This window comes from Xenopus laevis, chromosome 6L (genome assembly GCF_017654675.1).
Source record: "Xenopus laevis strain J_2021 chromosome 6L, Xenopus_laevis_v10.1, whole genome shotgun sequence".
NCBI lineage: Eukaryota > Metazoa > Chordata > Amphibia > Anura > Pipidae > Xenopus > Xenopus laevis.
The window spans coordinates 49,858,097-49,871,722 of NC_054381.1; the positions used below are offsets into that span (position 1 = coordinate 49,858,097).

At 36.3% G+C, this 13,626-nt stretch overlaps 1 protein-coding gene across 2 annotated transcripts in view; it reads right to left on the reverse strand.

Annotated features, from left to right (window-relative positions):
* Nucleotides 1-2,645: 2,645 nt before the first annotated feature.
* Nucleotides 2,646-13,626, reverse strand: part of nek10.L (NIMA-related kinase 10 L homeolog) — a 66,525-nt gene continuing 55,544 nt past the window's right edge. For both annotated transcript variants that reach the window (XM_018267455.2, XM_018267452.2), the window contains exons 31-36: nucleotides 12,343-12,443; nucleotides 11,745-11,855; nucleotides 11,074-11,161; nucleotides 7,248-7,300; nucleotides 7,109-7,164; nucleotides 2,646-3,071 (exon numbers count right to left, since the gene is read on the reverse strand). In XM_018267455.2, coding sequence (XP_018122944.1) covers nucleotides 3,020-3,071; nucleotides 7,109-7,164; nucleotides 7,248-7,300; nucleotides 11,074-11,161; nucleotides 11,745-11,855; nucleotides 12,343-12,443 — 461 coding nt within the window. In that variant the 3' untranslated portion in view covers nucleotides 2,646-3,019. The remainder of the gene's footprint in view (nucleotides 3,072-7,108; nucleotides 7,165-7,247; nucleotides 7,301-11,073; nucleotides 11,162-11,744; nucleotides 11,856-12,342; nucleotides 12,444-13,626) is intronic.

Sequence of the window (13,626 nt, forward strand, 5' to 3'; positions counted from 1 at the left end):
CCTGTGTACTCTGCCTGATCTGTGTGTGCCATGCTCTGTCTGTGGTAGGTCAACCTGGTGTGGGGGGGGTATTAGCATTTGAAAAATACTCGTTAGGAGTTCCCAAGGTGTTTAATCATGTGCTGGGTGTTACTGTTTTATCCACAGGGGAGGATGAGGCATATGGATTTACGCGTAACTTTTTTCACATGTGAGTGGTAAGTGATATCCCTGCAGTGACCATTCAGTTTTTTGATGTTTTACCACCATTTATGTGGGTATCGTCTTAACAATTCTTGTGATAACATGTGGTGTGGTTTAAAGGGAGTGTGGGTAGAAAGGGGGAGTGGTCAACACTGGCTTCAATTGTTGGCCCTCCCCCACATAGACCGGCCCCGCATAGTTCCGTCCCTCGGTACCACAGAAGTTGGACAGCACTGCTCTAGCTTTTGTTGTGGGCATTGTGAGTAATCTTGGGTAGAACTATGTACAATCGATCATTTCCACTCCAAGGCATCATGCCCATTACTTGCCAGCCCCATTCAAATTAATTAGCTTAACTAGAAGTGTATGTTTCTGTTGTGCTTTTGCCTGAGATTCTGTAATTGTGTGTTGATGAGAAGGACTTGGAAGGAAATGGATTTGTTGGCTGCACGACTGACAAATGTTTACTTTATTAACATACTCTGCTTGGATCAACAAAGTTTGTAAACATTTCCCAGGAGACTGGGTGTTGGCAAAAGAAAACTTTACAAGCAGCTTAAACCGTTTGACTTTGGGTAAATGAAAATCATTTTACATTTTACTCCGTGGCACCCTTTATTATTTCGCACAAAGGAGCAATTCTGGTTAAATTAATTTGCTGTATTTTCATGTAACTGTTTAATTAAAATAAAGGTAAAAAAAGAAATGGGATGAAATATACAGTATTTACAATCTGCAGAAGAACAGAAGTTAGAGACTGAATTAAGAATGATTAGCCAAGGTGTAGAAATAAAAGAACATTAAAACTCAGTGTACTAATCATTTTCTAACCAATCAGTTTTGTTGTCAGGAATATAATGGCTGTACAAATGCTTTTAGGCTATGCAAACCCGGGTTTATCCTACTAAATTATAAGTTGTATATACTTTCACCTTATTTTAAATCACATTTCTCATATAAATATTTGCAGTTATTTTTTTCCAAACTTGAAAAAAACATTTTAATCTGCACAAATGACGAATTTCGTAGTCATTTATTAAAAACCCAGGGTTATTATTTAAATGTGGTGCCCCCTTTGATGTTATAACCATCTCCACTTTTCTGTGTTAGAACATTGTTGTTGGAATATCCTTCAGTTCAAGAGCTTTAAGTGAGATAGGGCACTGATGTTGGGTGATGATCAGGCTTGCACTTGGCAGTCCAACACATCCCTCTGGTGTTCACATGGGTTAAAGAGATGGTTCACCTTTAGGTTAACTTTTAAAGGCAGGTTTATTAAGCATTGAGTTGTTTTTTCCACGAAAATTAAAGTTGTATTTTTTGGTCAAAACTCACACTCATGATTCCAGCTTGTGCCATCTATATTACTCTTTCTAACATCAAAGTATTCTACCGTATAATGTATTTCCTTTTTTAATCTTGGTTATAACCTCCGCATGCAAGTATTTAATACTACACTTTCTGCTGTTTTTCTTGCTACCCATTTCCCATTGATATCAATCCAGGTATTTGTATTGTCTGTGGCTCAAACCTTTACCACCTCTTTAGCTAACCTACAATAGGCTGGTGGCTTTTCCTGTCATCTAGCTGCAAAAACCCATGATAAATTCTCTATCCATTATAAAACGTGGCTTTACAGATCTGCAGTAGATTTTTCTCCCTTGAAGGGTATGTAAAACCCCAATGCTACAGCACGGTTAATTGGCTTTAAATAAAATGGACCCTACTGTGATTGTGATAGGGACCTTAGATTGTAAGCTCCATTGGGTGGGGACTGATGTGAATTACATATCATCTCTGTAAAGCAAATTGTATCAGCTATATATAAATATCAGATAATTAAAAACGCCTTGCATGGTTCTCCTGCATACTAGTGCAATTTCATCTTGCTATTATCCAACACAAATATTTTAGTGGGAGCACTTACCGGACCTTCACAGGCTTCAGCGTGCTAAACGTCCACCGCCATTCCATGCAGTGTATTCAAGTCTTGAGTAGATGCAAAAGACGGAGCACCAAAGAGGCCGGTTTAAAATTGTAAAAAAGTCAAAATTTATTTAGTAAGCATTAAAAACTGCAACATTACAGCAGCATATCTCAAAATTTGTCTACCTGCTTGACGCGTTTCTTGGCACTCGCCACTGCATCAGAAGTTGTCGACAGCCTGCCTTCACCTCCCTTTAGTGTGCACTGACCCCGCCCACCACATTCAAAATTAACCCTATTATCTAATATAGAGAATACTGTGTCATTTTGCTTTCGGTTCTGGTTACAATGTAATCAAACATCAGAGGTGGTGGACAAAAAGAAGGAACTGGGTGTAATCAAAAGAATGTGACAGATCTCTTGCTCCTGGTGTAAGAAAACAACATCCAGCAGAAAGAATATTTACTATTATTGTATCTGATTAATATTCTTTAACCGCACAATTCTTTATAATAAATCAAAAAGCAGCCAGTTGAAAAAGTGTAGCGTTTTATTTCAACACCATAAAACCTTACTGTACAGATTCCATTTTCTCCCATACACCAAACAATATTTCAGCTTTGTGATGTTTATATACACTCCTATACAAAAAAAACAGGTAACTACACAGAAACAGAAATGCAGAAAAGTCTATACACGTGCATGAACTCAAGAATCCTTATAATCGCTTCTGCAACATGTTCTATTCACCTGACAGAGGACAATAACAATCCAAGGCTTTAAAGTGTCTCCCAAAACAGCCCTATCAACTTAAGTTGTCCTCTTCAATAAATCTTAAGCAGCGTTATTCACCGAATGAATCAGTTTAAAAAAAAAAAACAGAAAAACTCTGGACCAATAAGAATATAGGCTATCTTTTTCCAGTTGATGAGTTTCTCACTCCCCATGGATAAGAATAGTATCTAGAAAGAGATGAAGAGGAATTATTTGTCTTAGTAAAAACACAACGTACACAACGTACTGACTTGTAAGAGCAGTGGTGCAATGGCAGAGAGAGGTTTTGAGCTACATCTGAATAATGAATACTATATTATGCATCTGCAATAATAATTTTGGGGAAAAAAAAGAATAAAAAAAAATTAAAAAATGTTGAATTTCTGCACAGATTATAGGAAATGCAGTCAGTTCAGTTACTGCTCAGTTACACAGAGCAAATGGAGAGGTACCTTCTTTGACCAAGAGAAAAACAGTTGGGGGTATACTTATCAAAGAGTGAAGTTAAAGATCTCCATAGTCCGCAGAGTGAAATATCGCCTCTCTCCATTCATTTCTATGGGATTTTTAAAGGTGTTTTTATCAAAGGGTGATAGTGAAAGTTCACCATTTGATAAATACGCCTTTAAAAATCCCATAGAAATGAATGGAGAGAGGCGATATTTCACTCTGTGGACTATGGAGATCTTTAACTTCACTCTTTGATAAATATACCCCTTGGAGGGGAGTTCACAAAGATTTCAAGAGAAAATGTTATTAAAAGGTGGTATTTTGCGCCAACTTTATTCTATCATTCTTTTTAACCTCTACCTACAGTTTTCCAAAAATGTCTTTTAAACATGGGCTTGGCTATTTTTGTTGTATTTTCTACCTTTTTGAGAATTAGTTGTACCTACAACATTTTTACAGATATTTTTCATGCCAAAGTGTCTCCACCAACGAAAATGTCTGGGGAAATGTTTATAAGTTTATTTGGCTTAAATCTGTACAGAACTGGCACACAAACAACATTTTCACAGTGCAATAATAACCATTGTTTACTGGTGTATACAACATGTTTTATAAATTGGCAGCATTAGGATAAATCCATAAAACTATGAGAAACCATCTGTGAATTTGTCGTGCTTACAACATTTTTACAATTTGGTGACAGACACTTTGATTAACTGTGTACTTACCAACACTTTTGTACATTCCCCCTTGGAGTCTCTGGTTCCTACGTGCACATTTGAGCATTTAAGAGGTTGTTGGCATCAAAACCACATCTAAAGAGTGGCATCAAAACCACATCTAGAGTTTAATCCAGCTCTGAAACTTTTGTTGGGAAACTGTCATGGACCACAGGATGTTTCAGATGTTTCTGTGCCAGCAGATATGAGCCTGCTACAATATTTTTTGATATATTGAGGTGATGGCCTTTTGCGTATGCTAAACATGTCTTGTGTGCATTGTTTAAAAACAAAAGTCTATTTTGGTTAGATAAAATGTCTGCTTCATTCTAAAAGTCCAGTATATAATCTGTCTGATTTAGTGCAGCTTGCCCTGGTAAAAGCTATTTTACAACAGTGTGCAATGTGTTCTCCCTGTGATCAGGTACAAGTATATTATTAGTGATGAGCGATATTTTTAATCAGCCATGGATTCGCAGCGAAATCCTGCATTTCGGCATCTGCAAATTTTTCCACAAAACTACGGCAAAAATTTGCAGAGGAGAAGTTTACCGCAACAAAAAAGTGGCAGAGACAAAAATATCACAGACAAAATTTTATTCAACTTAAGAAAAAAACACCCATTGACTTTGCATTTGGACAAAAAGTCGCCATAAGAAAAACACCCATTGACTTTAATGCATTAGGACAAAAAAGTCGCAGAGACAAATAAAAGTTGCCACAAGACGACTTTGGAAAACTAGCGGGAAGGCAGGGGAGGCAGTTCGGGTAGATTAGTCACCCCAAAGAGGAGGATATTTGTTGCCGGGCGACTAATCCCCCGAATCGCAGTGTCTGTCTCTGCCTTAATGCATTTGCACAAAAAAGTCGCCATAAGAAAGACTACAATTGACTTTAATGCATTTGGACAAAAAAGTCACAGAAACAAAAAAAGTTGCGACAAGAAAAATCGCCCATTGACTTTAATGCATTTGGACAAAACAGTTGCAGAGACAAATAAAAATGTTGCCACAAAAATTGCGGCGCGTGTAAAAAATTGTTGTGCGTTTATATATTTTTTTGACACCCATTGTTTTCCAATTTTTTGGGCATTTTCGCACATTTTTTCCGAAGTTTTGAGAATTTTTTCAACAAAGCGAAATGGGAAAGATTCGCTCAACACTTCCTATTACTGATCTAGGCTCGTCTAGGCTTTGTGAGCTACAAGTAATTGCCTCCTCTGTTCCCTAATTATTTGGTTTAGCAAGTTTTTGCATCTTCTCAAGAAAATGTAATGTAGGAGCTTTGTTCTATAACTTCTAATGCCCCAGTACACTGCCCTTCTCTTATATTTGATAGTGGGGCTGATGTCCAAGATACTGTAGCAACATGTTCATCAGCTAAGAGAAAACATCCAGTTTACATAAAAAATACATGTATGGGATCCCTTATCTGAAAACCCATTATCCAGAAAGATCAGTATTACAGGAAGGCAATTTTAAACAAATAATTCTATTTTTGTTTTCTAATTTTTTCATTTCCCTTTTCTCTGTAATAATAATACATATACAGAGATCCAAAAAAAACCCTTATCCAAAAATCAGGGGGTACTGGAGCCAAGGGCCCATAGATAAGAAAAGAGCAATTTGTGGACTCTGCATGGAGTTTTCAGTGGATACTGATTGAGGTTTTGATTTAGTTGGGCAGTAGCTGGGATGGATCAGGCTCTTTGTGAATTACTTGTGCCCCATTTTACTTGTTAGCAGCTCCCACGTCCCAGGGTGTTCAAGTGACCAGCAGGATAAATATTATGGGTCCCAACTTAATAGTATAGGGGCCACTTGATTAAAGATGGAGGCCATGTCTTCTATTACTTGAACTGAAGAATTTTCTCTTGAAATCATTATAAATTCATGTTTGTCTTTTCTATCAAAGCAAAGAAACACTATTGCACAAAGAACTGATATGAAGCTAGTTGCATGGAGATGTAAATGAGTTCATTAGGCACGAGGAGGAGAAGAATATGTATAGGCAAAACAATATGTCATGTACAGGGAAACATTTGCAAATTACAAAATTCCTTCGCAGACATGCTGATTTGTATAAGCAAAGTAGTTAAAACTGTATTCATAGCTCTGTATGAAATCCCACTCAGTCTGCTAAGCAAAGAGATGCTTTTATTTCATAATGTAGATATTAAGAGGTTTCATATATCAATAAGAGTTGACAAAGTAAACGTTACTTTATAAATATATTATTAAGCACATACCTTAGCTGGGTTTCAAAATATTCGGTTTCCACGTGGGTTTGTAGGATTTCAGGAAATTGGAGATAACCAAGAGGTAAAGAGGGCTCTGCCCAAACAAGTTTACTGTCTAAAAATCCCAGCATACTTAAAGGAACAGTTACACCAACAAATTAAAATATGTTAAAGCAATGAAAATATAATGTACTGTTGCTCTGCACTGGTACAACTGGTGCGTTCGTTTTAGAAACTCTATTATAGTTTATATATAGAAGCTGCTGTGTAGCCATGGGGGTAGCCATTCAAAGCTGAAAAAGGAGCTACAATGGAATTCTTCAGAACTTTTATGTTCTCTACGAAGTAGCCTGTGCTTGAATGGCTGCCTTATGGCTACATAACAGCTTTTTTATATAAACTATAGTAGTCTTTCTGAAGCAAACACACCAGTTTTACCAGAGCAGGGCAACGGTACTTTATATTGTCATTCATTTTTGGTGTTACTGTCAAGATGCTGAGAGTTATCAAGATGATGAGAGTTGTAGTCCAGCAACATCAGGGATGTAGCCTTAAAGCAATATTGCTTATTAAAACTGTCCCCCAGCTCTCCAGGGCCCACAACTGCATTAAAATGCAAAATAATGCTTCAATGAGAATCGTACATGATCTGTGTAAATCTGCCTCCATGTTCTGCTCCTGCAGTTGGAGCTGGAAGCTTTAAGCACAATTTTTAGTCTAGCATCCCTTTATTGTCTAAGGTGTATCTATCATACTGTTATGAAACATGAAAGAAGAAAGGTAACCAACTGGAAACCTAATATGTCTTTTCTCATACCTGTTAGAATTGACACTGTAATAGCCACTGTCTTCCAGTACATCTTCTATTATAGTCTGCAGCATAAAAAGAGAGCATGTGATCAATACAGACAGAAAACTGACCAAAAATACAGTGCAAAATCGGATGAGACTCTTACCTGCATTTGCTCATATGTTAATCCTCCCTCAAATTCAAAGCTTTTAGGATTACCTGCAAAAGAAATGCCTGTTATTTGCAATGGTAATTGACAGTATTTACAAGTTGAATGGCCTAGGGTTAATTTAGTACAGGTATAGGATTAATTATCCTGAAAACTTGGGACCTGGGTTTTTTTTTTTTACATAAAATGGATCTTTCTGGTTTTTGGATCGCTATACATTGTCTGCTACAGATCATCAAAATATTAAATAAACTCAATAAGAATGTTTTGCCTCCAATAAGCATTTGGGCAGCTTAGTTAGGATCAAGTACACCATACTGCTTAATTATTACAGAGGAAAAGAAAATGATTTTAAAAAATTAGAACGATTTGCTTAAAATCGGGTCTATAGGAGATGGCTGTCCTGTAATTCAGAAATTATGCATAAGGAATCCTATAGCTGTATAAGGAAATTATCTGAACTATCTTTAATTTTCTCTTTTTTCATTCCGATCTGTTTTAAATATCCTTCCTTTAATGCAACCAAGAGGCAAATACAAACATATGTAAATGGATTTTGTGCTGATTTGTTTTTATTAGGGTGGTGACACACGCTAAGGGGCACATTTACATATGGTTGAATATCGAGGGTTAATTAACCCTCGATATTCAATTGCCGAAGGTAAATCCTTCGACTTCGAATATCGATTTTTCTACGACCAGAAAAACCTTAGAAAGCCTATGGGGACCTTCCCCATAGGCTAACATTGAGGTTCGGTAGGTTTTAGGTGGAGAAGTAGGGGGTCGAAGTTTTTTTTAAAGAGACAGTACTTTGACTATCGAATGGTCGAATTTTTGAACGATTTTTAGTTTGAATCGTTCGATTCGAAGTCGTAGTCGAAGGTCGAAGTAGCCAATTCAATGGTCGAAGTAGCCAAAAAAAAAACATTCGAAATTCAAAGTTTTTTTTATTCTATTCCTTCACTCAAGCAAAGTAAATGTGCCCCTAAGATTTTGCAGAGATTCCGCCCAGTGACAAAATCGACTCTTCTTTGGGCAACTAATCTCCCCTAAATGCCTTCCTGTCAGCTAGAATGTAAATCACCAGCAGGATAGCAATTGGAATGCTTTTCTGAAGTCACCCGAAGTTGCCTCCCGAGGAAATTTACATTCTAGCCAACATTCTAGCATTTAGGGGAGATTAGTCGCCCGAAGAAGAGGTGATTTGTTGCTGGGCGACTAATCTCCCTGGAATCTTAGCATGTGCCACCACCCTTAGGTGTGTCAAAACAGTTGAACACAGAGATAATTTGCAATAAATCTCCTAATTGGTTTATCTACCCATTGCCCAGAGCTCAGTCTTAGGCTATGGGCACATGGAACTGTAGGCTCTGCTGCTCTCAGTCTGTGTATTTTTGCAGGCTGAGAGAAGCAGATCCGCTCCGTGCCCCTGAGTGAGCTCCCACGCAGCAGAGCGCAGGTTGGCCTGAAGGTTTTCTTCATTGTTAAGAATCTTTTTTTTCTGTGACATAAAAATAATATCTCAAATATGTAGACACAGCTGGTACCGTTAACCGTTCAGCAAACAAAATTTGCAGTGAACCAAATGATTGGATAAAAAATCCAGTTCCAGGAACAGAGCACAGGGGAAGGGGTTCTCTGTGTGCCCCCACCTTTATGAATAGACATAGCTGACCATTCCTACCTTCTATTCTGCCCACACTTTTACATAATTAGGGCTGGGCACCTCTCCCATTCTAAAATATGTGCAGGGGATTCCTAAGCACATTAGGGATTGCCACTATCTAATAATGTAACAGCAAGATGAGTAAAGTGCCATTGAGTCCACATCAGCGTTGATCTTGTCAATTGATTCTTTAAACTAACCAAGTGCAGTTTGATTGCAGCTCACAGAGAATGTGCAACAGTGCTAATCTACAGTCTACAGCAAGTATTTTTTTTTTACATATTTGCACCATTTTTAGTTCTGCGTATCTACACTGCTGTCTATGACTACAGAATCTAAATAGCAGCTTACATGATTACTTGAACATAATGGCACAACACCTGAACAGAAAGCTAACAAAATAATAATAATAATCTATGGCAAAATGCAGGATGACATTGCCAGCATTCAAGAGAACAAATTACCTTCCCTCAAAGTAAATGGCAACGGTCTAAGATTAGTGCTGTACACAAAATAGAAAAATGCAAATTCTAAGGTAAACTTTCCCTTAATTTGTAGGTTGAACTTGCAAGCTTGCATCTATCATTACTTTTTTATTACATGAACAGAAATAAGGTCAGCGCTTGTTGTGGACACAAACTGCATAATATTATATTACAGCATTCTACTTTATTTGACTGGAAGTCACAACAAGGTCTAACATAAAACATACTCTGCCCTATAGGAAATGGTTTAGCAAGCAGAAGCAATATTAGCTGAATAAAATTGTTTTTGCTATTTAACTCAAGAGGGATTTGCTTCATTATATTGGGGCTAAAACACACCCAGCAGCAAAGCAAGTACCATATATATATATCTATATATATATATCTATATCTATATATATATATATATATATATATATATATATATATATATATATATATATATAACAACACAATATAGTAACATTTACTACATATAAACACTATGCCAGTCTCTATCATTTGCAAAATCCAAAAATACAGCTCATCCCCATGTTGCAATTAAAAGCAGTTGGGTGCATGGGTGTGTGGCTTATATCATATATTGAAAAAAACGAATTAACCCAGCACACCTACTATATAGCTCACAAAGCAGAATGGTTTCTTTGGAAGAGGTCACTTTTTTCACATAGTCAGGACTGATGCATAAGTGTCTCTTTTTTCCAAATATAGGCATTTTCCTTTCAATCTGATTTTTTCCTAAAAGCTATATAGTAGGTGTGCTGGGTTAATTCATTTGTTCAATATGGTTTCTATCATTTGGGCATATTTACTAACACAAGCATAGCTGCATTTATTAAGACTGGCAAATTGAGGTGTATAATTTTACAGTGACAGAGATTAAAGTCTCTATGCCAAGTGTAATTACACCACTGTAAAACTTCAAAAATATGCCAGTTTGTTTTTTTTTGCAAAAAGTAATTTCTCCAGATCATGTTCTGATGAAGGGAGGGGGTTGTTAAAGGGCAGTATACCCAGGGGCACATTTACTAAGGGTCGAATATCGAGGGTTAATGAACACTCGAATTCGACCATCGAAGTAAAATCCTTCGAATTTGAACATCGAATTCGAAGGATTTACCGCAAATCCTACGATCGATCGATCAAAGTAAAAATCGTTCGAACGTTTCGAAGGATTTTAATTGATTGATCGAAGAATTTTTCTTCAGTAAAAAAAACCCATAGAAAACTGATGGGGAAGGTCCCCAAAGGCTAACATTGTACCTCAGTAGGTTTAAAATGCCGAAGTATGTAATCGAAGAGACAGTACTTTGACTATCGAATGGTCAAATAGTCGAAGGATTCTTAGTTCGAATTGTTCGAATCGAAGTCAAAGTCGTAGTCGCCTATTCGATGGTCAAAGTACCCAAAAAAATACTTTGAAATTCAAAGTTTTTTTATTTTGAATCCTTCACTAGAGCTTAGTAAATGTGCCCCCAGATGTTCAATAAATAAGGCCAGTGCTGAATGTCTATTGTGGCCGAAAGGGAGATTTGTCACCCACAATAAAATTGCACAAATACAGGCGACAAATCTCCCGAAAATGCATTTCCATTTGAAATAACTGAAATCCCCTGTGGTAAAACCAATGTAAAACCAATCCATTGCTATTTTAAAGTATTAAAGGCCATACCTGATTTTTCACCCAGTGACTGAAGCAGTCCATGGCAGTCGGCAGTAAAAAAGCTGGGTTCAATTATGTCAGGTGATCCCTGCAAAACCTGATAAGAACAAATATTAGACTATAGTAAATATTTTTAAAGCATGGAACATTGTTTGTGTCATCATTGCCTAATTTGAGCTGCCATTTACTCTGTCTTTTCATTGGTTGGATGTCTGCAGAACTACTTCAGCCTACGGACCTGCATTTTTTCACATCTTCTTAATGAAACAAGTGACCTGTGACACTCACTCCAAATCTAATTAGAGCTAGGAATTGGGAGAAATGTTCAAAGCAAAATGATTGGCTGCAGGATATTTGAGAACAGTTAAATAATATTGGAAAGATTTTGAGCACAAGGGCATTTTCAGGATGAATATCAGTATATTCATAAAGATTTGTTGGTAATAGTGCATCCTGAACATAAGTCACAAAGCTATCGCCTATCTTCTCAAGTTAGCAGTTAGTATTGATTGGGGATGCACTGAATCCACTATTTTAGGATTCAGCTGAATTCTGAATTCTTTGTGAAAGATTTCACTGAATAGAAAACTGAATCCAAACCATAATTTGCATATTAAATTAGGGAAACAAAGGGGAAAGAGAACTACACGATAAAACATTTTTTGACAGGTTTTTCATACCTTTTTGATCTCTGCTTTCAAACTACATGGGTTACTTTGAAGATTGAAAAGAGATTTTTTGTATCTTTCAATAATCCTCCTTTTCAAATCGCCATGCAAAGCTGGAGGCAGCTATACAATAAAGAAATAAACATAAGGTTTGTTGCAGGACAATACTGGCATGGTGCATCAGTTGCAGCATTAAATACATTATTATAGCACATCAGACTCTTAACACAGTTATGTGTAATATATTCCATGCAATTGTTTGTATGAGATTTGTTCTTTTACATTGTGTGTAAATGTTTACAAACAAAAATCTGCATAGTTTAGCTTGCTAACTTGCTTCATCATCATTATCATTTTGGAATTTCTTTTGGATGTGTACAGTAGAAAATACATCAATTTTTGGGTGATGCATTTAGGGCATGCAAATCATTCTTGTGTTTTATTAGCCATCACAGAAGTAACATGACTAGTAAAAAGATGAGCTGTATGTCAATAATTATATTTCAGGGCTAGGTTAATGGTTTTTAACATTAACATTCAGAATTTTTAATACATTATTAACACAATAAAGGAGTTTATTCTCTTTGAATAAGTTTGAGCTGGTACATACCTGTGTGATATATATTATTTTATGGAGCTGGATTAAAATCTGTTGAATGGGATCACTTATCTGACGGACTTTTCTCTGTGATACAGCAATACCGGCTGATGCTAAATTATGCAAGATAAATGCCTTCATTTAATTTAATCAATACTAAAAATGCTGAAATTCCATTTGAAAGATCACTCAACTTTTAAAGTACAACTTATTCAAAAATGCTCTACCTGTTCCTTCATGGCATGGACGGACCAAACTCTTGGCCATAACAGCAAAGCAAATACATTTTGTACTAAACAATATATTGTATAATATTAAAATACACTGGATGAAGTGAGTCCATGCCCTGTACAGTCTGTGGGTAGACAATTTACAGACTGAAATGGGAGGATGATAAATGTAGGTGTTTCAATTACAGCGGTTAAGGGAAAAATCTGCATGGAGTAATTTAAGAGATACATTTCTGGAATTAAAAAGCAGAAGAGAAAAAGGTTTAAGACAGGGGATGGTAAAGATGGTTACAATGGGCAACCATAAAAAGGAGAAATACCTATATTACTGTTTATTAAAAACTATCTGCATGTTGTAATGTTGTGCTATCATTCCTCTAGTTCTACTACACCCTGCACTGGGTTATCACACATGTAAACAAAATAATACTTCTACAAAACAAGGAACCACAGGAGGAGCTTACAGTACAACAAAAAAATGCTTAGCACTCAAGCAACATTCTAAGACAAACTGTAGTTGTTTTTCATTATTGCTTTTTTGTATTTTTTAATGTACAGGTATGAGACTTGTTATACAGAATGCTTTGGACCTGGGGTATCTTTCTGTAATTTGGATCTTCATACCACAAGTCTCCTAGAAAATCATGTAAACATTAAATAAACCCAATAGGCTGGTTTTGCTTCCAATGAGTATTAATTATATATTAGTTGGGATCAAGTACAAGGTACTGTTTTATTATTACGGAGAAAAAGGAAATAATTTTTAAAAATTTGGATTATTTGGATAAAATGGAGTCCAATGGCCTTTCCATAATTCAGAACTTTCTGAATAATAGAATTCCGGATAAAGAATCCCATATCTTTATTGACTTTTTTTTGTCCTGCAGATCTCAGGCTTGAAAATTGGTTTTTCATTTGGTTGCTAGAAGTTAACTATCCTAGAAACCAGGGGGCAGTTTTGAAATAAAAAAGAAAGATAATTAGTAGAGGTACTGAAACAAAATACATGCAATAAAAAAATGTTAGACAGCAAGTTTATATTTTGGTTCCTTGGGTCAATGGTTCC